Genomic DNA, 23,419 nt, shown 5'->3' with positions numbered 1-23,419 from the left:
ACAGAGGTCCACTATACCACTATTACAACACTCTTCTGGAAGTTAAAGCCAACTGCTTTAGATAGGGGATAGAAATGAGGATTCAATATTGGAAAGAAGATGAAAATGAAATCATTTATAGATAACCTGATTATATTTTTACAAAACCCAAAATAACTTATTAAAACTATTAGAAATAATAAAGTCCTCTAAGTGCAAGAATTAATAACTTTGTAAGCAAAGAATAAGCAATTAGAAAATAAAATGACAAAAAGACTTCAATTTCTATATTAATGCAGAAAAATAAAATGTCTTAAGAAATGTGCAGGATCAATATGAAGAAAAACTTTAAAACCCTGTTAAAGAATATAGAAGAAGACTTAAGTATGTGCAAAGACAAACTGTATCCATTTTAGAAGATCAGTATTTAAGCTACACAAATACCTTAAATTAACGTATAAATTGAGTACAACTGCAATTAAAATATAAATAGGATGCTTTTGACAGGCAGAGTGAGAACACAAACCAAGAAGCTGCAAAGGAAAAATGCCAATAAGTTGTGTATAACATAACAACAACAACAACAAAACTCTGAATAGAAAATAAATCCCTAAACAGTAAAAGTGAAAGTCTCCTAAAGGTGAAAAGTAGAAAGCAAATTGTTTATAAACATATAAAAATTCAGCCACAGGGCTAGTTTACATGGGACTTATTTATATTGTTAAAGAAGAGACAGACATTTGAAAAATGAGCAAAGGATTTGATGTCAGGTTTTTTTTTTTTTGGGTGGAGGGGAATGCAATGGCCAGTAGACAAATGAAAAGATGCTCCAATCAAAAAAAAATTAAGCTTGATGGAGTGTAGGGGTTGTGAGGGTGTGGAAGAACAGACTCTTGGGCCCATTTTTCTTGAGGCAGTGACAAATTTATAAATATTTTCCTTGGGTATGTTTGCAAAAGAATATTGAGATAACCATTTAAGAATATTCATTGCTGCATTTTAGCAATGAGGGGATCCAATGGTGATTATGGGAAAGGTCCCCAATATATTTTATTAAGTGAAAAAGCTAAGTGTAGAGCAGTGTTTCTAGTATTATTCCATTTATATAAATTTTTTTATTAATAGCTAGAAAGATAAATATAAAATTATTTTCAAGAAAGGATAATGAGAAATGAGAAACAATTGCTGCCCTTGGGGAGTGGAATTTGGTGGGGCAGTGAACATTCACATGGGGTAGCTTTCACTTACCATTTTGTGCCATATTTTCCCTGCTTATATTTTCTTACATTACTTTATTAAAATAAAATTTTATTAGAGTATATCCTTCGTACATGAACATACATGAGCAATAAATATAGGGTAAAATTTGTGAATTTACAAAACAAAGATGCATATCATCATACAAGGTTCCCATACATCTCCCCACCACCAACACCTTGCATTGTTGTGAAACATTTGTTACAAACTATGAAAGAGAATCATCAAAATATTACTAACTATAGCTTAGTTATATTTAGTGTATTTTCCCTAAACCGAACCAATTATTAACACCATTTAGTAAAATTATGTATTTGTTATTGTTTAGGAGAAAATATTCTCGTATTTTTCCTGTTGACCATAGTCCATCATCAACCAGCTACTGGACTCCCTGTGTTATACAGCCCCATGCTTTGTACATTCCATTCAGAGTGTACACTCAGTGGCTCTCATTTTCATCACAGAGTTGTGTTGTGTTCACCTCTGTCAATTTTAGAACGTTTTCATTACTCCAAAAGGAAAAATCCCATACCCCTGTACCCCCCTATTGTTATCCCTTAGTATTGAAAAAAATCTTCTTGCCATTGCTGCAAACTATAACAGTATTACTGTTAACTATCATCCGTAAATTACATTAGTTGTAATTTCCCCATGTGGCCCCATATTCTTAGCACTTTGTAAAAGAGAAGAGTATTCTTATATTTATACTATTAACCACAATCTTCATCTACCACTGAAATCACTGTTTTATATTCCCTAGATTATTCTCTAGTTTCCTTTTAATTGACATTTACTTCCACAGACTACCCCTTTCAGCCACAATCACGTTTATAAATCAGCAATTAATCTTACATTACCTTTTGTTTTACCTGTTTATATTTTCTTTAAAAAACTATTATTTTAATTAGAGAATTAGTAGATTTATGGAAAAGTCATATAAAAAATACAATATTCCCATATATCCCCCCCCCCATAATTGATGACAGAATATTAAAATAGTACCATTAACTACAGGCCAATGTTACATACATAGTTACATAATTTACATTAAGTGTAGTCTTTTCCCATATACCACCCTATTATTAACACCTTGTATTAGTGTCATATATTTGTTATAATTCATGAAAGAATATTCTTATACATTAACTCTGGTCCATCATCCACAACAGGGTTTACTATGTTATCTTCTAATATTCATTCTAGTAACATACAGAAGCCAAAACTTGCCCTTTCAGCCAATTCACATACGTAATTTAGTGCTGCTCAGTATATGCATAATAATATGCTAACATTAACATCATCCATTTCCAAACGTTTACAATCAAACTAAATAGACATTCTATACAAATTAAGCTTCAGCTTCCCATTCTCTACTACATTCTATCTCCTAGTGACCTATATTCTAGATTCTAAGTCTATAGGTTTGCTTATTATAATTAGTGCATATGAGCAAGATCAATATTTGCCATTTTGTGCCTGGCTTATTTCACTCAACATAATGTCCTCCAGGATCATCCATTTTGTCTCATACATCAGGATATCATTCCTTCTTATAGGTGAATGATATTCCATCATTTGTATATATCATGTTTTATTTATCCATTCATGGGTTGATGGGCAATTGGGTTGCTTCCATCTTTTGGCAATTACGAATAATGTCTCCATGAACACTGGTGTGCGAATATCTGTTTGAGTCCCTGCTTTCAATCCTTCTGGGCATGTACCTAGTAGTGGGATTGCTGGATCATATTATAACTCTATATTTAGCTTCCTGAGGAACCTCCATACTGTCTTCCATAGCAGCAGCTCCATTTCATATTCCCACCAGCAATGAATGAGTGTTCCCATTTCTCCACATCCACTCCAACACTTGTAATTTTCTGTTGTTTTTTTAAACAGTAGTCAATCTAGTGGATGTGGAATGATATCTCATTGTGGTTTTGATTTGCATTTCCCTAAAAACTAGTGAGGTTGATCATCTTTTGAGCCATTTATATATCCTTTTTGGAGAAATGCATGTTCAAGATTTTGCCCATTTTTTTATTGAGTTGTTTGTCTTTCTATTGTTCAATTGTAGAATTTCTTTATATATTAAGGATATTAAACCCTTATTGGATATGTGATTTCCAAATATTTTCTCCCATCGAGTAGATTATCTTTTTACTTTCTTGACAAAGTCCTTTGATGCACAAAAGTTTTTTATTTTGATGAGGTCCCATTTATCTACTTTCTTCTTTTGTTACTTGCGCTTTGGATGTAAACTTTAAGAAGCCATAGCCTATCGCAAGATTCTGAAGATGCTTTCCTACATTTTCTTCTAGGAGTTTTATAGTCCTGGCTCATCTGTTTAGGTCTTTGATCCATTTTGAGTTAATTTTTGTGTATGGTATAAGAAAGGGGTTCACTTTCATTCTTTGGCATATGGATATCCAGTTCTTCCAATATCGTTTGTTGAAGAGACTGTTCTTGCCCAATTAAGTGGATTTGATTACCTTGTACAAAATCAATTAGTTAGACAGTGACGGTAGGAACCAGCTTCTTTCCACCCAGTTTGAACTGCAGACCTAGCATAGGCTTCAGCCCCACCTCTGGCAGCGAAGTAGCTGGCAGGACCTGCACCAGTTTCTCCAGATAACTGCAGGTACGTTCAGCTGGCAGACTAAATAGTTGGAAGTGTACTAGGGCAACTGTCGTCATTTTGAACCCACACTTGCAGCTCCATTCCTGTTCCAGGCAGGGGAGAAGGGGCATGAGGCTTCATCAGCCTCTCTGGGCAACTACAGTCTAGGCCTGCACAACTTGGATTATTACACATGGCTGTGGCTCTGTCCTTATCCCTGGCAAAGGAGAAAGGTAGGAAAATCTTCATTGGTCCCTGGGGCAATTCAGGCAGCTTGAGCCTCCACAGCTTACAGCACCAACCTTGGCCCCTACTACACAACCAGCAAGGGAAAAAGGGGGGAAAAGCCCTAAACGAAAGAGAGAAACTGCACCAGAATAAATACATCTAGTAGGCCAGATACCAAGACACCAACAAAAAATTACAATCCACACGAAGAAATAGGAAAATATGGCTCAGTTAAAGGAGCAAGATAAGCCTCCAGATGACATAAAGGAGTTGAAACAGCTAATCATAGATGTTCAAACAAATCTCTTTAATAAATTCATTGAGCTGGCTAAAGAGATTAAGGATATTAAGAAGACATTGGATGAGCACAAAGAAGAATTTGCAAGCATACATACAAAAATAGCAGATCTTACAGGAATGGAAGTTCTAGTAAATGAAATTAAAAATACATTGCAAAAAAAATACATTGCAATCATATAACAGCAGATTTGTGGTGACAGAAGAAAGGATCAGTGAGCTTGAAGAAATAGCCTCTGAAAGCAAACACACAAAAGAACAGATGAAGAAAATAATGAAAATAATTGAACAAGGCCTCAGGGAACTAAATGATAGCAAAAGACATGCAAACATATGTGTCATGGGTATCCCAGAAGAAGAAAAGGGAAAAGAGGAGGAAGGAATATTTGAAGAAATAATGGTAGAAAATTTCCCAACCCTGTTGAAGGACATAGATATCTGTGTCCACACTTCCATTCAAAATATCTGAATAGATCAACTCCGAGACACATACTAATCAGAATGTCAAATGCCAAAGACAAAGAAAGAATGCTGAAAGCAGCAAGAGAAAAGCAATGCATAACATATAAGGGATACCCAATAAGATTAAGTGCTGATTTCTCATCAGAAACTGTGAAGGCAAGAAGACAGTGGTATGATATATTAAAGATATGCAAGAGAAAAAATCCAGCCAAGAATCTTATATCAAGCAAGAATGTCTTTCAAAAATGAAGGCGAGTTTGGAATACTCACGGATAAACAGAAACAAAGAATGTGTGACCAAGAGACTGGCTTCACAGGAAATACTAAAGGTGTGCTACAGCCTGAAAGGCAAAGACAGGAGAGAGAGGCTTGGAAAAGAGTCTAGAAATGAAGATTATATCAGTAAAAGTAGCTAAAAGTGTCAAAAGAGTGGCTAAAATAAAATAGGAGAGATAAAACCCAAAGGTCAAGATGGGTGAAAAAAGAACTGGTTTTACATTATTAACATTGAATGTTACTGGATGAAACTCCTTAGTCGAAAGATGCAGGCTGGTGGAATGGATAAGAAAATATGAACCATCTATGTGCTGTCTGAAAGAGACTCACCTTACACCCAAAGATACCAATACATAAGAAAGTGAAAGACTGGAAAAAGATGTTCCACACATGAGTAACAATAACAAAAAAAGCTGGAGTAGCTATGCTTATATCAGATGAAAAAGACTTTAAAAAGACACTAGTAATGCGTAGTGGGAGGAGGAAGTCAGGAAAAAAAAAATTCTGTTTACAATACTGACTAAAGCAATCAAATATTTAGGAGTAAACTTGACCAAAGAAGTAAAGCACTTGTATTCAAAACACTAACAGTGCATTGTTTTTGCTGTTGTTTTGTTTTGGTTTTGTTTTTTTTCTGAATGAGAGATTTTATTTTTTTAATGCATTGCTAAAAGAAATTTAAAAGACCTAAATAATTGTAAGAACATCCATGCTCACATATTGGAAGACTAAATATCATTAAGATGTCAGTTCTACCCAAATTGACATACAGATTCAATGCAATACCGATAAAATTTCCATCAGCATTTTAAATAAATGGAAAACATGATTATTACATTTCTTTGGAAGAATAAGGAGCCCTGAATACCCAGAAACATCTTAAAAAGGAAACACAAACTTGGAGGACTCTCACTTCCAGACTTTAATTTATATTACCTAGCTACAGTGATAAAAACAGTATGGTACTGGCATAAAGATAGACACATAGACCAATGGAACCAAACTGATGGTTCAGAAACAGACCCTTACATCTATGGTCAAGTTATTTTTTACAAGTCTGGGCAGAACAGTCCATTCAGCAAATGGTGCTGAGAGAACTGGATATCCATAGCCAAAAGAAAGAAAGAGGACCCCTATCTCACACCTTATATAAAACTTAACTCAAAATGGATCAAAACCCTAAATATAAAAGCAAGAACCATGAAGTTTCTAGAAGTAAATGTAGGAAAACATCTTCAAGACCTGGTGGTAGGTGGTGGATTCTTAAAGGAGATAAGAGGGCTGAGATGGACTACTGATGCATAAGGTATGTAGAAGTTTTAATTAACTTTACTGTAAAAGTATGGGAATGTATAGAGTTGATGGTAACACATTGTAATGAGTAACAGCTGGTTTATAAATGGGAATGTGGCCAAAAAGGGTAGTCTAGGGATGTAAATGTCAATTAAAAGAAAGCTAGAGAATAATCTAGGGCCTGAATAACACAGTAAACCTAGCTGTGGATGAGAATCGTGGCTAATGGTACAGGTACAAAAGTGTCCTTTGTGAGCTATAGCAGATGTACATCACTATTGCAAGGTGGTGGGAATGTGGAGAAGCATGGGAAAAATACAACTGGAATGATGTATAGACTGTAGTTAACAGCAATACAGTAATATTCATGCACCTATGCCAAAGATGTACTGTGTTGATAATGGGGGAGTATGGAAAAAGTTTGCCAAATGTATGTATGGACCATGGTCAGTGGTAATAGTCTGATGATATTATCTCATAATCTGTTACAGATGTTCCACCACAGTGTGGTTTGTTGATAGAAGGGTGTTTTATGGTAATTCTGCACATGGTCATGATCATTCTTTAAGTTCACAACTTCTGTAATAAAAATATGTTTTTAACAATATTAATAGGATGAGTTGGGGGGAAATACACTAAATGTAAGATATGGACCATAGTTAAATGGTAAGATTTTGATGATACTTTCATAATTTGTGACAAATGTCTTACAACAATGCAAGGTGTTGGTGGTGGTGGGTTGATGTATGGGAACCTTCTATGATGTTATGCATGTTTGTTTTGTAAGTTCACAATTTTTACTATACATTTATTGTTTATGTATGCTCATGTATAAATAATATAAAAAATAATAATAAAAGGTGGTTTGTGGGGAAAATACACCAAATATAAGATACTTTGGTTAGTAGTAATATTTTGAGGATGCACTTTCATAATTAGTTAAAAATGTTTCACAACAATGCAAGGTGTTGGTGGTAGGGTAAGGTAAGGTATGAGAGCCCTGTGTGATGTTATATATGTTTGTTTTGTAAGTTCCCAACTATTACTATATACTTATTGTTTATGTATGAGTGACATACTTCACTAAATTTTAAAAAATAAAAAATCTCAAAAAAAAATCAATTAGTTATAGGTGTGAGGGTCAACTTCTGACCTCTCAATTTAATTCCATTGGTTGACAGATCTATCCTGTGCCAGTACCATGCTGTTTTGACCACTGTAGCTTTGTAATATGCTTTAAAGTCAGGCAATATGAGTCCTCCAACTTCATTCTTCTTTTTCAAGATATTTTTGGCTATTCATGGCCCCTTAGCCTTCTAAATAAATTTGACAATTTACTTTTTCATTTCTGCAACCTAGCCTGTTGGAATTTTAGGGGGGGGTGGGGGAACTGCATCAACTCTGCAAGTCATTTTGGGTGTATTGGCATCTTAATGATATTTAATCTTCCAGTACATGAACCTATAATGACCTTCCATTTATTTAAGTCTACTTTGATTTTTTTTAGCAATGTTTTATAATTTTCTTCATCTAACTTCTTTACATTCTTGGTTGAATTTGTTTCTAGATACTTAGTTCTTTTAGTTGCTATGGTAAATGGAATATTTTTTCTTGACTTCTCCCTCTGCTTGTGCATTCCTAGTGGATAGGAAAAAATACTGATTTTTCATGTCGATATTGTATCCTGCCACTTTGCTGAATTCATTTATTAGGTCCAATAGCTTTGTTGTAGATTTTTTGGGACTTTCTATATATAGGATCATGTCACCTGCAAATAATTCATCCTTTCCAATTTGGATGCCTTTTTTCTTTCTTTTTCTTGCCTAATTGCTCTGGCTAGAACATCTAGTAAAATGTTGAATAACAGTGGTGAAAGTTGAAATCCTTTCTTGTTCAATTCTTAGAGGGAAAGCTTTCAGTCTTTCATTATTAAGTATGATGTTAGCTCTTGGTTTTTCATATATGCCTTTTATCACGCTGATGATGTTTCCTTCTATTTCTATTTTTGTAATTATTTTCATCAAGAAAGGATGCTGAGTTTTGTCAACTGACTTTTTTGTATCAATTGAGATGCTCATGTTGCCTTTCTCCTTTAGTTTTGTTGATGTGATGTATTATGGTATTCGATTTTCTTAAAAATATTCTTTAAAAATTTCATATTTGCACTTTACCATATTGAGAAAGAATCCTTCTTAATTCCTGGAGTTTTTTTTTTGTTGTTGTTAGGAAAGAGTGCTGTATTTCCTGAATTGCCTTTTCTCCATCAATAGAAAGGATCATGTAATTTTTCATGAATTTATCACTTTGGTTTATTATACTTACTCTTTTAGTTACCCTTACTCATGATCTTCATTTCTTCAGACTACTTCAACCCTCTCTTTCCTGTCTTTTCCTTTCAACCTCTGCAAGTACTCCCTTTATTAATTTTTGTAGGGCTGGACTCTTGTTAATGAACTCTCTCAGTTTTCATTTATTTGTGAATATTTTAAACTCTCCTTCAGTTTTTAAGGATGATTTTGCCAGGTAAAGAACTTTTGGCTGGCAGTTTTTCTCTTCTAGTACCTTAAATGTATCACACTACTGCCTTCTTGCCTCCATGATTTCTGAGGAGAATCAGCACTTAGTCTTACTGAGGATCCCTTGTATATGACAAATCACTTTTTTCTTGCTGCTTTCAGAATTCTTTTTATCTTTGGCATTTGATGTTCTGATTAATCTGTAACTGTAGCAGTTTGATACTATTGATGAATTCCAAAAAGAAATACTGGATTATGTTTGTAATCTGATTTGTACCTGGGCATGACTGAGTTATGATTAGGGTGTTGAGTCCCCACCCACCAAGGGGTGGGGACTCACAGATAAAAGACATGGCAAAGGACAGAGTTGAGGGTTTTCTGATGTTGGAGTTTTGATGTTGGAGTTTGTTGCTGAAGGCTTAAGCTGGAGCCCCAGGAAGTCAGCACACAGAGGAAAGAGAAGCCAGGCCCAGAAAGAAAGGAACCTTGAACCCAGAGAAAAGCAAGCCCTGGAACATAGGAACCCAGGAAGCCTGAACCCTTGCAGATGTTGGCAGCCATCTTGCTCCAATAGATTTTGGTGAGGGAAATAACTTATGCTTTATGGCCTGGTATCTGTAAACTCCTACCCCAAATAAATAGCTTTTATAAAAACCAGCCAATTTCTGGTATTTTACATCAGCACCCATTTGGCTGACTAATACAGTGATTCAGAGTAGGTCTAATAAGATTTATTTACTTTGGAATATGTTGAGCTTCTTGGACATGTCTTTCGTAGGAGTTGAGAAGTTTTCTGCCATTATCTCCTCAAATATTCTTTCTAACCCTTTTCTGCCCTCTTCTCTTTCTGGGACATCCATGAGGTGAGTGTTTGTGTGCTTTGTGCTGTCACTCAAATCCCTGAGACACCACGTAATTTTTCCTACTCTTTTTATGTTTTTCTCACTGTGTGATATTGTGTCCTGTATTCTAGTTTGCTGATCTTTCTTCTACCTGTTCAAATCTGTTCTTGTATACCTCTAATGTATTTTTAATTTCTACTATTGTGCCTATAATTTCTGTTATGCTTCTTTTTATACTTTCAAATTCTTCTTTTTTTTTTTTTAAGATTTATTTATTTATTTAATTCCCCTCCTCCCCCGGTTGTCTGTTCTCTGTCTATTTGCTGCGTCTTGTTTCTTTGTCCCCTTCTGTTGTCATCAGCGGCACAGGAAGTGTGGGCGGCGCCATTCCTGGGCAGGCTGCACTTTCTTTCCCGCTGGGCGGCTCTCCTTCCAGGCACAATCCTTGTGTGTGGGGCTCCCCTACGCGGGGGACACCCCTGCATGGCGCGGCACTCCTTGCGCGCATCAGCACTGTGCATGGGCCAGCTCCACACGGGTCAAGGAGGCCCGGGGTTTAAACCGCAGGCCTCCCATGTGGTAGACGGATGCCCTAACCACTGGGCCAAGTCCATTTCCCTCAAATTCTTCTTTATGCTCACAAACTGTCTTCTTAATATCCTTTATCTCTTTATGTATATTTTCCTTCATCCTCTTGAACTGATTTAGGAAATTTGTTTGAATGTCTTTGGTTAGTTGTTCCAACTTCTGAATCTACTGTGAAGTTTTAATTTGCTCCCTTGTTTGAACCATGTCATCCTCTTTCTTAGTATGGCTTGTAATTTTTTTGCTGATGTCTAGGCATCTGATTATCTTGATGAGTTGACGCCAACGGTTTCTTCCTGTTGTCTAGGGTTTTATCATTGATTGGCTTTTTGTTAGGGCTCTTCTTCAAAAGTTGGTCTGCCTTACTCTAGAAATTTAAGATAGCCTTTGTTCAACTGTTCAGATTTCCTCAGTTCGTCTTCATATGATTCTTGTCCTGGATATGCAGTGCAATTTTTAAGATTGTACTTTTTGTGCATTTCTTTCAAACCAGAAAAGAATGTCTTTTCCTCTCTTCCTTCTCTGGATATCTTCATCTGTTCTGCCTGTTTTTGTGCAGACTTTTCTCCCTGGCTCCTATGATCCATTTAAATTCTCTCCTTCACTCAGTGTCCCATTTTCCTTGCACTTTTCAAGCTTGGGACCCATCCTGTCTTACAGCATTCTCCCCATTTTTTCTGTGAGGCTTTTCTGCCTCATGTTTCTCCCCCACTAGGGGATCCCATCTAGGGAGTCAGATAGGGTCAATTAAGAAAAGTCTGTTTCTTTATCTGTTCTTCTGACTTGAGAAAAGTCTCTTGTGCCTTTAGGTGGTCCAGCTGACTGAAACTAGACTGAGTGAGGGCACAACTGTTCTTTTTTCTTTTCTTTTCTTTTTATTATTTTTTAAAGATTTATTTTTTATTATATTTATTTCTCTCTCCTTCTCCCCCATTCTCTGCTCTCTGTGTCCATTTGCTGTGTGTTCTTCTGTGTTCACTTGCATTATCAGGTGGCACTGGAAAACTGTGTCTCTTTTTTCTTGCATCATCTTGCTGTGTCAGCTCTCCATGTGTGCAGTGCCACTCCTGGGCAGGCTGCACTTTTCTCGTGCAGGGCGACTCTCCTTGCAGGTTGCACTCCTTGCGCGTGGGGCACCCCTACACGTGGGCACCCCTATGTGCCCCGGCACTCCTTGCATGCAGCAGCACTGCGCATGGGCCAGCTTACTACATGGGTCAGGAGACTCTGGGTGTCGAACCCTGGACCCTCCATATGGTAGGCAGATGCTCTATCAGTTGAGCCACATCTGCTTGGGCACAACTGTTCTTGACAGGATTTTGATTGAGGTCTCTCTCTTCTGCCCCACCCCTATGTGGGCCCTTTTGTATACAGCACTCCTCAGAAGCTTGTGTTTCACCTGGATCTCTGTGAACTCACATTCCTGTGCCTGTATGGTAAATTTTGATCTACTGCAGTGGTTAGTATATGTGACTGGCAAACTGCACAGGACCAAGTGAGGGGTAGTGGAATGGGAAATGACCAGCATCTGAAATAGAATTCTCCTACCTGAGATTTTTCTATTTCTTCAATTCATTATTTGTGGAGTCCTTCTTCTGTCTCCACCATCCTCCAGAGTACTAAGCAAGTGGGATTTTTCCTTTTATTCACTAAATTTTGGGGGAGACATTTTCAGGGATATTGATGACATCCTCCAATAATACATTACTTTTTTTAAAAAAATCACATTTGATAATTTTGATTATCAAAATCATGGTGTGTGGCATTTTGTGTTTTCTTCCCTATTGTTTCACTATTTCAAAAATCAATATTTTTAAAAGAAAAAGCCAATCACATCTTCACTTTCCTGCCTTCCCATTTTCTTCCCAGGCTTGATGTTAACTAGATATGAATGCTTAAAATCTTGAAAAGTAACAATGTAACCAACAGTGCAAAGGGAAGGAATGTCTCCTGGTAGATGCTGACATGAGAATACTGAGACCAATTGCCACATGTTCCCATTAACAGAGCAGGGGTCTGATGTCAAGTGCCCACTTTCATCTACTTTTCTACCTCTGCTTCCACTCCTGTGGGAATGATAAACAGGGAAAAAGACCAATCCTGAAAACCATGTTCAATCATAAAAACCATGGATGGAGAGAGTATTCCAGCCAGCAACTGAGATGAATTTCTGATGATTGTAGTGTCTTTGGGACATCCCATACTTAGAGGGGGAAGGGTTAGAGGCAAGCCAGGTTGAAGGCATCCCACGCCCCCAGAGTAAGCTCTGTGTTTTGCCCCTGGTGCCCTTTGGGCAAACACAGAGCCCTTTGGGGTAGGTATTCCTTAAGGCGACTCCTTTGGTAATTTGGGCCGGAAAGTTCTTTATTGTGCAGAACTCTTTGCCTTTCACAGTTGCAGGATGTTACTGTCCCTCATTATCCATAAAAATATGCTGTGGTTAGAGAAGTGATAAAAGCTAAGGAAATACTGTAAGGCATTGATGGGAGCTTCACTCCAGCTGGCACAGGTGCATGACTAAGAGACCATAGAAAATGGAATGACTGAAGTAGAAGACACACTAAGGAAATTCTCCCCAAATCTAGAGGGTATAGGAGATGAAAATGGAAGGAGAATGCAGAAGCCTAGACATCCAATCTGTGAAAAATGGAAGTTTCCAAAAGAGAAAATTAAGAGAGAGAAAAAAAAATAGCAACCATCGTCTTACTTTCCTAGTGTTGCCAAAACAAAATGCCACAAAGCTGGTGGCTTAAAACAACAGGAATTTATTCTCTCACAGTTCTGGGGAATAGCAGCCCAAAGACAAGGTTCCACAGAGCCACGCACTCTCTGAGACCTGTCAAGGAGAATATGTCCTTCTCTCTTCCTAGTTTCTGATGGTTACTGCAATCCTTGGCATTCTCTGGCTTGTGGCAGCACAGCGCCCATCTCTGCCCCTGCCTACACATGGCCTTACTTCTGTGTCTGTCTATGTTTAATTCTCCCTTTCTCATAAGGACTCCAGTCACATTGGATTAAAGACCCACCCTATTCCAGTATCATTTTTACACGACTAATTATATCTGCAATGACCCTGTTTCCAAATAAAGTCCCATTTGTGGAACTCATGCTTAGGACTTGAATATGCCCTTTTTTTTTTTTAATGGGGGCACAATTCTACCCTTATCATCAAAGAAATAAAAGATGGAAACATTTTCTGATCTTAAAGAAAAACACAATTTTAAAAAATGATGGGGGTGGCGGGGTGGGGAGTGGAGTGTATGGGAACCTCTTATGTTTTGTAATGGAATGTTTTGTGTGACCTATTAACTTTAAAATAAGATTTTAAAAAATAGTACAATTAAAGAAAAAAAGAGAAACATTTCATAAAAAAATTGAAAGTTTCATCATACTTTCAGATAGCAAGAATTTATGTAATAAAAATATATATATTAATATATTCTTGGTAGAAAATTTAGTAAACACATATAAGTTAAGAAGAAAAAAATAATAGTAATCCAATGCTCAGAAGCCTCCTGAACTACACAGTTAGGTATTTCCAGAGCAGTGTTCAAACTGAAGAATCTTATAAGCAAACAAGAGAAACTGTCAGGCTACCTGGAAAATAACAAAAGCCAAAATATTTTGAATGTCCCTTCACGGCACTAACATTGGCAAGATAATAAAGTTACTGGAGACTACTTAAAAGAAAACTCTGCTTTCTACTCTACCAGTTTGTTGGGGATGACAACAGAAGACAGACGTTATCAAATCAAACATTCAAGAATCAGAACTTGTCCACACACCAAAGATTTCAGGTCTGAGGAAACCACAGATGGAAAGCACTAATAGTGAATAATAAAGCTCATTAAGGATGGAGAGATAAGGCTATATAATGGCATAATAATTATATACAATACTTAAATAATATATGATATTTATATAATATTTTCCTATTTAAACTATGTTGTACAAATTATTGTACCAATCGATTAAAACGTATACACTATCACCTCAATAAACAAATAGGCATCTTTGAACAGCCCTTTAAAAGGTGAGACTTGCCACGGTAAGGCATGTTACTTTGAAACAAAAAGCAGCCTCATACTCATTGCTCAGAGGGAATCTGGGGAGCCTGCACTTACTGGGAACTTCACAGAAGCAGGTGTCCACAGTACGTAGATGGCATATCTTAGCTAGGATCTGTTCTAGTTGAAGATTATCTTATTAGATTGAATCCTTTGAAATGTGGAGCAAACCACAGAGACCCACTTGGCAATGACTCAGGCAGTCTCCTGCTGCTCGGCCCCCGTGTGCCCAGGAGGAATCATATAAATGAAGCTAAAGCAAGCAGGAGTCTATTCCCAGGAGCCTGATCCCTTGCACACAATTCGTGAACCCAAATAGACACTCGTCCTTTACAGTACTTCACCTTGAAGCACAAGGGACTTTTAAAATGAAGACTAGGATCAAAATAAGCATATTGGATATCACCAACTTTTAACATCAAAAAACTACATAAATAGTATACACTCCCAGGAAATACACACAAAAAAGAAAAAATATCGCCCGTAATCCCACCACCCGAGGTGCCTCAGGAACTCACGGAAATGGGAGGCTTTTGACGGTGTCCAGCGCCGAGGTTGAAACAAGCGGAACAAGCCTCCTGGGGAACCGGGAGGTCGGCTCTCTGGGTTATGTTGCTGGCAGGACTGTCTGACACAGGGGCTTTTAAGCAGTAGGTGCCAAATAAATGCTCATGAGGTTGGCCAAAAGTCTAGTTATAAACATTCTGCTTTTTAAATCCTAAATGGCCTCTCTGTAAAAACTCATTTTATTACATTGCATGGAGGGACAAGGAGTTTCAGATATAAGGAGCTTGATTCTACATGTGCAGCTTTCAATCCCACGGTCCATCTTAGTGGTCACACTGGAGGGGAAAAAAACAAACTTTTCTTCAAGGAAGAAGGCTCTAAAGGAACTATATTGTTAACTGCTGAGGATCTCACAGAGCTGGCAGGAGTAAACGAAATATGCGAATTTCAGCAGGGTGAATGAATATATCACAGGAAGCATTCTGATCGCCCACTGGCTCCTGGGACTTGGAGGGGAAGAACTGAAAAATAACCCCAGGCCCGCCTGCCTCCTCTCCACCCCCACGAAGGCCACCCTTCCCTTAAGCCAAAAATATTTTCTTACATAACTAACGCTTCCAGAGGTATTATGTATTGAACTATTTTCAATGCTTTCTACCTTCCTAGGCGGTGAGGCAAGTGAAGTTCAGGTTGATTAACAAAATATAACTCTGATCCAGTCATTTCTTTGCTTCAAAACACCCGACAAGACTGACCCAAGGAGCGTAGCCCTCAAGATGTGCTTACTCAAGAGTTTCTTTTTTCTGCAACCTTGCCTTGCCCCCTCGCAATAATTAATTCCGTGCTCTGGTGGATCATTAGGCCCCACTTCCTTAAAACACATGAACTGTGCTGTGAAGGCATCCTTGGATTTAAGGTGCTGTGACTGGCAACGGGAATCCAGACAGCACTTTTGGATCAGTTTTATTTTCCAGGGTTGTTTGATGAAAAAGCCATGAAATTTTTGAACCAAATTCTTGCCTTTTAATGTACAGAGGTCATACTGGTTTTTTCCTCTCTCTTTGAGTCTTTCCTATGCTACTTTTGAGCAAAGATGGCAGAAGCCCTTAAATTAGTAAAGAAAGTCTCAGGCTTGTTGCCAGGGTGTAAAGGCCCCTATCTCTGCTTCCAAAGGGAAGTCAGTATTATCAGCCAGCCTTCGGATCAAAGATGGAAATCTGATCCTCGGGGAATTTCTTAATATCTCCCCCAGGGCTCCTGATAATTTCCCTGCTCGCCTTCTTGACTGCAACTATCTTTTATGAAAAATGGCTGCTCTGTCAGAACCTGAGGAAGACTGCGTTTCAGAGGAGGTTAGTAGAAACTGAGCACTAATGCCTCAATTTACGGGTATAATCCAAATAGATCCGTTCACAGAGGCGCTAATAAGCTGTTGTTAAAGAGTTCCTTGAGATTAATTGGAGACTACTTAATTTTATCAGCCAAGAAGTACACAGTGCTTCTATCTGTGTCTCATACTTTCAGATTAAAAAAAAAAAAACAAAAACCTCACCTGCTTAAAATGGTCAATATTTACCTAAGATTTCTTTTTTCTTTTTCTATTTGAAGTCATTATTCTTTTTCTTTCTAGACCTTCTTTCCTAACACTTCCTGAGTCTCATCACTTTGCCTTTTATGCTGACCCTACGAGCCAGTACTAGCTGATGTTGCTTTCTTGCCTGCTGGTGTCCGTCTGTGTGAGGGCTGGGGGAAAACTGGCCAGAAGCAGTCTTATTCAAGAGCAGGAGAATCTGACTTTTCAGAGAGCTACATATGATCTGGAACAATCACATGTTTATAGATGGAGTTCCCCCACATAACCTGCCTTAGGAAGATTCTTCACTGAATCTTTATACTTTGAACAGAAAAGAAAATGCAGACAATTGCATTCCTGGTATAACATGGAGTAATTGTTGTGTGTGGGCATGTGTGTGCACGTTATCTGTCTAGCTTGTTGGACAAATAAGGGAAGGAAGTTCAGAGCACACTGAAGGTAGACAGCTGGATTCAATTTCCTGCACTCTGTGTACTAGCTCTGTGCCTTTGAGGGAGGTAAAGGCACTTTTTTTTTTTAATTTTTAAATTTTTATTTAATTGTCTCTTTTATTTATTTTTTATTTTTTTATTTTTTTTTAATGTTACATTAAAAAAATATGAGGTCCCCATATAACCCCCACCCCCCACACCCCACTTCTCCCACATCAGCAACCTCTTTCATCATCATGGCACATTCATTGCATTTGGTGAATACATTTTGGAGCACTGCTGCACCACATGGATAGTGGTTTACATTGTAGTTTACACTCTCCCCCAGTCCACCCAGTGGGCCATGGCAGAACCTACAGTGTCCAGCATCTGTCCGTGCAGTACCACCCAGGACACTCCAAGTCCTGAAAATGCCCCCACATCATATCTCTTCTTCCCTTTCTCTACCCTCAGCATCTACCATGGCCACTTTCTCCATATTAGTGCTACGTTTTCTTCCATTACTAATCACAATAGTTCCAGAATAGAGTATCAGTAAGTCCACTCTAATCCATACTCTATTCCTCCATCCTGTGGACCCTGGGATGGTTATGTCCACTCCACCTCTATATTGAGAGGGGGCTTAGATTCCACATGGATGATGGATGCAATTCTCCTGCTTTCAGTTGTAGGCACTCTTGGCTCCCTGGTGTGGTGGTTGACCTTCTTCACCTCCCTGTTAGCTGGCTGGAGTAAATTCATTAAACCAGAGGGTAGGAGTTGCAGGTCTGTTGAGGCTCAGGGCCTGGCTATCACATGGACTGTCCAGAGATTCAGCTCCCCTGAACATACACCAAACCCAACGCCAACCACAGGGCCGTTAAAAGTAACAGGAGAGGCTTGTGAACAAAGATCACATCTGATTTTTTTAAATATACATAGATCACAAAAAATGTTACATTAAATAATGTAAGAGATTCCCATATACTCCACCCCCACCCTTCCCACTCCTCCCACATCAACAACTTCTTTCATCATTGAGGCACATTCATTGCATTTGGTGAATACATTTTGGAGCAGTGCTGCACCACATGGATTAGAGTTTACATTGTAGTTTACACTCTCCCCCAGTCCATTCAGTGGATTATGGTAGGATATGTAATGTCCTGCATCTGTCCCTGCAATATCCAACCCCAACACATACATGGGCTTTTTTTTTTCCCCCTTTGCTCTCTTATTCTTTCTGGAATAATGCAGGGGAAGAAGGAATAAAGAAATAAATACCATTTTGTCATTATTTTTCTCCTTACTTGGCTTATACAAATTAGACTAATGAATTTCCTCATTTATATAATAAGCATTTGTTGCTAAATATTAAAAAAAAAAAAAAAGTGTACTCCATCGCCCATATTTCCCAAGCAGTGGTCTGGGATGCAAAAAAAACCAACAAGAAACAAAAAACCTGAGATGGTGTATTATAGCTTCTGAACTTCAGGAATGTTCATATAGAGTTATGGCCCGGAAGAAGGAGTTATGGGTCCTAAGTTCTATCCTCTGATCCCTTATGAGCAGAGACAAAAATTGATGACCACTGTTCTTATTATCCAGAACTGCACTGTATTAATGGGCCTGAAAGATAATCCTGTTGTGATTCTTGATGGTTTCAATATCCACATGAAATATATGATCCATTCCACACCCTGGCCTCAGACCCTTAAGGGCATCCACTGCAGCCGTCAACTCCCATGGTTCCTCCCTAGATCTCCTTAATACCAATAACTACATCACTCCGGAACACTCAGTTCAATTACACTGCACTTGAACCACCATCTGCAATCTCTGCAGCTCACTTCCCACCTCCAGCCTACTGACCCTAACTTGACAATCCTACTCGTGTTTTCACCTCCCTCCTTTGCCAAGATTCCATTGTCTGTCATGGTAGGATAGTCCATCCCTGGCCTCTTTATCCCTCTGCCATTCTCAGCTGGCAAAATCCAACCCTGATTAAGCCCAGTTCTCTGTCTACTCTTTACTTGTTCCCCAGCAACAGAGGAGACTTAATCTTATGACCACAAATCTCAAGTGGGCCTTTAGAGTTCCTAACAATCCTTCCATTGTATCCACTTTTAGAGAAGACTGTTTCATGCTTTCTTCTATTTCCCCAATTTTCCATACCCCTCTGCCCTGTCCACTGTCAGTTAATGACCTTGTCTTCTCTCACTGAGAAAATGAAAGCAATCTACCGATTTCCCTTCCCGCCACCTCATGCCTTCCTTCCTATTACAGTGTCTCAGGCCAACCTTTCCTCTTGTGCACCAGATCCTACTCCATCTTGCTTTCTGTTTTGTTTCCTTTGGCTGTTTAAACAAATACCATGAAATGGGTTAGGTTCAACAATGGGAATTTTTTAAGCTCATGGTTTTGAGGCTAAGATAGAAATCCAAATGAAGACATCATCAAGGTGATGCTTTCTCTGCAAAGATTGTGCCACGCAGCAGCTGACTGCCAGTGGATCCTGGCACCTTAGTTTGCCACATGGTAAGGCAAAGGGCAGCATCTCCTGGTGTCTCCTTTCTCTTCTGTGTTCTGTTGATGTTCAGCTTCTGGTTGCTCCCTCTGTGGCTTTCTTCATCAGTCTGAATTTCATTTTCTTATAAAGGACTCCAGTAATAGGATTAAGGCACGTCACCTTAGCTGATATATCTTCATCAAAAGTTAGGTCCTACTTTACAATGAGTTCACACCCAGAGGAATGGATTAGGTTTAAGCACATGTTTTTCTGGGGTATATACACCTCCAAGCCACCACACCTTCCTGGGAAACTCCATCTTGAAATCAACCTCTCCTGCATAGTCAGTTCTCCTCTCAACTGGATCATTCCCTTGTAAAATTTCTTTTCAAAACTCTCCAATGGCTTCTCTTCATGCAAAATTCTTTCCACTACCTTCAAGATCTGGAAAGTCTACCTTCTTCCTTGTTCTGCACCCTGTTTTCATTCTAGCCTTACTGGACCCTCAAATATTCCAGGCTGGTTCTGCCCCTCAGGTCCTTGTTATTTCATGTTTCTTTGCTGGGAACATTTTCCCCCAGATATTTAAGTGATTCACTCCCCCCCTTCTTTTAGGTCTTTTTCTCAAATGTCACTTTCTCAGAAAGACCTTCCATAACCACCCCATCAAAGAGATGCCCCACATATCTCCAGTCACCCTCCTTTCCCCTGTTACAGGTTATTTGTATTCATGGTGCTGATGTTGTGTTTGTGTTTGCTCCCCATGTTAAAGTGCACCTCTGCAGGGTGAGGATTCTGCCTGCTTATCTTCTCAGGGCTATTTCCTAGTACCTGGCACATGGCAGGTGCTTCATATACATTTGAACCAATGGACTTGGGTCCAAGCCCTGGCGCTACCCCTTAATAACTCTGCAGCCTTGGAAAAGTTATTTAACTTTTCTGAGCCTCCATCTCTAAATCTCTCAATTAGTAATCATCTCACAGAACTGCCAAAAGGTTGTCTGAGGATGCAGTGGAATAACACTTACGAGGCTCTCGGCATTGCACTGAGCATGTTTAAGTATACAGTAAAAGTTCATTAGTATTATAAGTTTCCTGGAGTTGATTCTATAACTGTTTCTCTGTGGAACTATTCCAGCTCTCTGGTTGCGAAATACATGGATTTCACAACCAGCTAAATGCTGCCAAAGAAATATACCAGAAATGAGTTGACTTTTATAATGGGACTTATTAGGTTAAAAGCTTACAGTTCTGAAGTCGAGAAAGTGTCCAAATCAAGGTCATCAGAGATGCTTCCTGTCTGAACTGCAGCTGTGAGCCATCAGGTACACGCAGAGTCTGTTCGTTTCGCTCCTCTTCCCCTCTCCTCTGGGCCTCATTGCTACTTCAGCTTCAGGCTGCTCTGTCTGTGGCTTTTCTCTCTGCCAGTTTCCTCAAACTTCTGGAGACTTGTTTCTGTGTCTGTGGTTTTTTTCTGTGTCTTCCCCTTTTTATTTCTGCATTTATGAAGGACACCAGTAGGAGAATCAAGACCCACCCTGAGTGGATCTAATCAAAAGGAAGGCGCCTTCACTTAAGTTAATCAAAAGTTCCCATCTCTAGTAAGTTTCCATGCACAGGTATGGATTGCCTTTAAGAACAGGATGTTCTGGGGTCCACAAAAGGCTCAAACTGCCACAATTCCTATATTCAAAACATTGTCTTTAAAGTAATTTGCTGCTGTTTCCACAGCTCCTAAAATAGAACCTGGGATATGAGTGAGTGGCTGGCTGAATGATGGATGGATGAATGGATGGATGGACGGATGGATGGGTGGATAGCTAAGGAGTAGTTCAAAATGATAGCTGAACTACATAGATTTTACTTTAACAAATATTTATGAGAAAAGAATTTGATTAGAATTACCACTGATTACTTCTGCAGCACAATGAGTCTTATTATTTAAAGACCTTCTCTTTGAAGATATAACCTAGCAACTGGACCTCGGCTTCCCACATATCCCTGGAAATGCAGGAGGGATCACTGTGAAGTTCTGTGGTGCTGGCTAATACTTAATGAGAAATTGAAAACTCCCCTGCTATGTGTGAGAGAAGAAGGTACAACCACTCATCACATGATCCAGCAACCCTGGGTAGCAAGAGATCCCCCCATCCCTGGTGTCCCTGGAAGGAAGGTGGCTGTTGCTACAGAAGGACGTGGGCCCCTAAGGTGGTAGTTTTCCCAGCGGCTGACAGTGGGCTTTTCCTAGTTTTTATGAAGCAAAGAGTATTACCCCTGTCGTACCTCATGGAAAAAGAAAGACTCCACTAGCAGGGAAAATAAAACAAAACAAAAAACATGTTTTCGTCTAACACTTAAAAATGTGTTTCCATGAGAATACATCTTACAAATTTTAAAGCATGTTAGTGAAGGGCAAACGGTTTATGTAAAATCAAAATCATTTTATAGGCATCTTTTCAGAAACAACTTTTCATTTAGTGAAATTTTTACACATTTTTACCATTACACTCAAATGAAGATACCAGGCACATCCTTCTTTGGATTATCCCTCAAACCTGCTGATCTGTTCAGAGGGAGAGGATGGCTGGATAGGTCTATGCAAAATGCAGTCTCTATTCCACTAAACAAACTCTTCTACCAAGGTGAAATAACCATAGACCTACTTCTGTGATTTGATTTACCCAAAGGTGTGTCAGTAAACGAATTTAACAACTGTTTTATAAAGTAGAATTACAGCACTTCCCCCTCCCACCTCATACTCTTGGATGTCAAAGCTAAATATTGTTACTCTGCCTCCTTAGCTGAACTTGGCAGTAAAGGACAAAACCCATGTCTGAAAGAATAGTGATTCTGAATAATATCCTAGTGTGTAAGAAAGAGATTCTGAATTCAAAGAGGACATGAAGAGAGGGATTCAGTAAAACGAGCTTCTATCAGTTACCAAGTTCAACCAATTTTTCCACTTGCTAGCACTCCTCTCTTCACTCCATCCTCCTCCTGTTGTTCTCAGGGCCCTCAACTTTGCCCACGTGGACCATTGCAACTGTCTCCAAATCAGACTCTGGGCCTCCTCTTGTGCCTTCTAATAGAGTAGTTTTCAACTTGGGTGCATACTGGAATCACTTGTAGAGTTTTAAAAATATGGCTACCGGGGTGCTGTCCCCAGAGAGGCTGACTTGGCTGGTATGGGGTGTGGCCGGGTGCTGCTAAAGTTGAGAACCAGTGCCCTGGTCCACCCTCTGCAGTGCAATGGAGAGTGCTTAGCCATCACACACCCCATCCAAAACACTCATTTGTCTATGATGGGTATGTATTTTTAAAGTACATTTTACAGTTTAAATTAAAATTCTTAAACATGGCCCCCAAGAGATTCCGTTTCCTGTCCCCTGCCGAGCCCCATGGCCCCTGCCCATTCCAATCCAGGGATACAGGTGTGCTCAGGCTCCCCAAATGCCCAACTGGTTTGTCTTTCTCTGCCTTCTGTGCTGTGGTTCCTTGGGCCTGGAGCATCCTTCCTCCTTATCCTGAAATATCTACTCTCTCTGGAAACTTTCGGTGACAACCACCAGTTCGTCCCTACCCATCCCTTAGCCTGAGCTGAATTGCCCTCCACTGGGCTCCCACAACATCCTGAACAGAATTCAGCCATCCTTATTGCACTGTATTGAAGCATTGGATGCCCTTCTCTTAGTAGCATGTTGGGGGAAGAGGCGGTGTCCTCATTGCATTCCCAGTGCCTCAGCAGAGATGCTAGTGGGAGATGCCCAGTTCTGTGACAGCGGCACATGCTCTCCACTGCTGTAACCACCCTCCTCTCCTCATGCATTCCTGTGGCACCCTCTCTTCAATTTCTCCCAGCCCCATCTTTCTGAGTGAATTTATTACTGTAAGCACAGCTAATTCCACTAGGAAGGCCCTCCCAATCCAGGATCACAAAGGAAAACACGTCTCTGAGTGAGAAGGTGACTTATTGTGAG

At 39.1% G+C, this 23,419-nt stretch overlaps 1 protein-coding gene across 5 annotated transcripts in view; it reads left to right on the top strand.

Annotated features, from left to right (window-relative positions):
- Window positions 1-23,419, top strand: part of HECW1 (HECT, C2 and WW domain containing E3 ubiquitin protein ligase 1) — a 442,767-nt gene that overhangs the window by 246,792 nt on the left and 172,556 nt on the right. Inside the window, exon 1 of one of the 5 annotated variants that reach the window (XM_058296746.1) lies at window positions 16,171-16,281. The exons of the other annotated variants lie outside the window; for them this stretch is intronic. Within the exon in view, the coding sequence (XP_058152729.1) occupies window positions 16,237-16,281 (45 nt within the window). The 5' untranslated portion in view covers window positions 16,171-16,236. Of the gene's footprint in view, window positions 1-16,170; window positions 16,282-23,419 lie in introns of those variants that run through there. 5 annotated transcript variants of the gene reach the window in all.

The sequence above is a fragment of the Dasypus novemcinctus genome, chromosome 5 (assembly GCF_030445035.2).
Source record: "Dasypus novemcinctus isolate mDasNov1 chromosome 5, mDasNov1.1.hap2, whole genome shotgun sequence".
NCBI classification, from domain to species: domain Eukaryota; kingdom Metazoa; phylum Chordata; class Mammalia; order Cingulata; family Dasypodidae; genus Dasypus; species Dasypus novemcinctus.
Note: the sequence above shows the minus strand (reverse complement) of the source record. Positions and strands in the feature narration are given on the sequence as shown.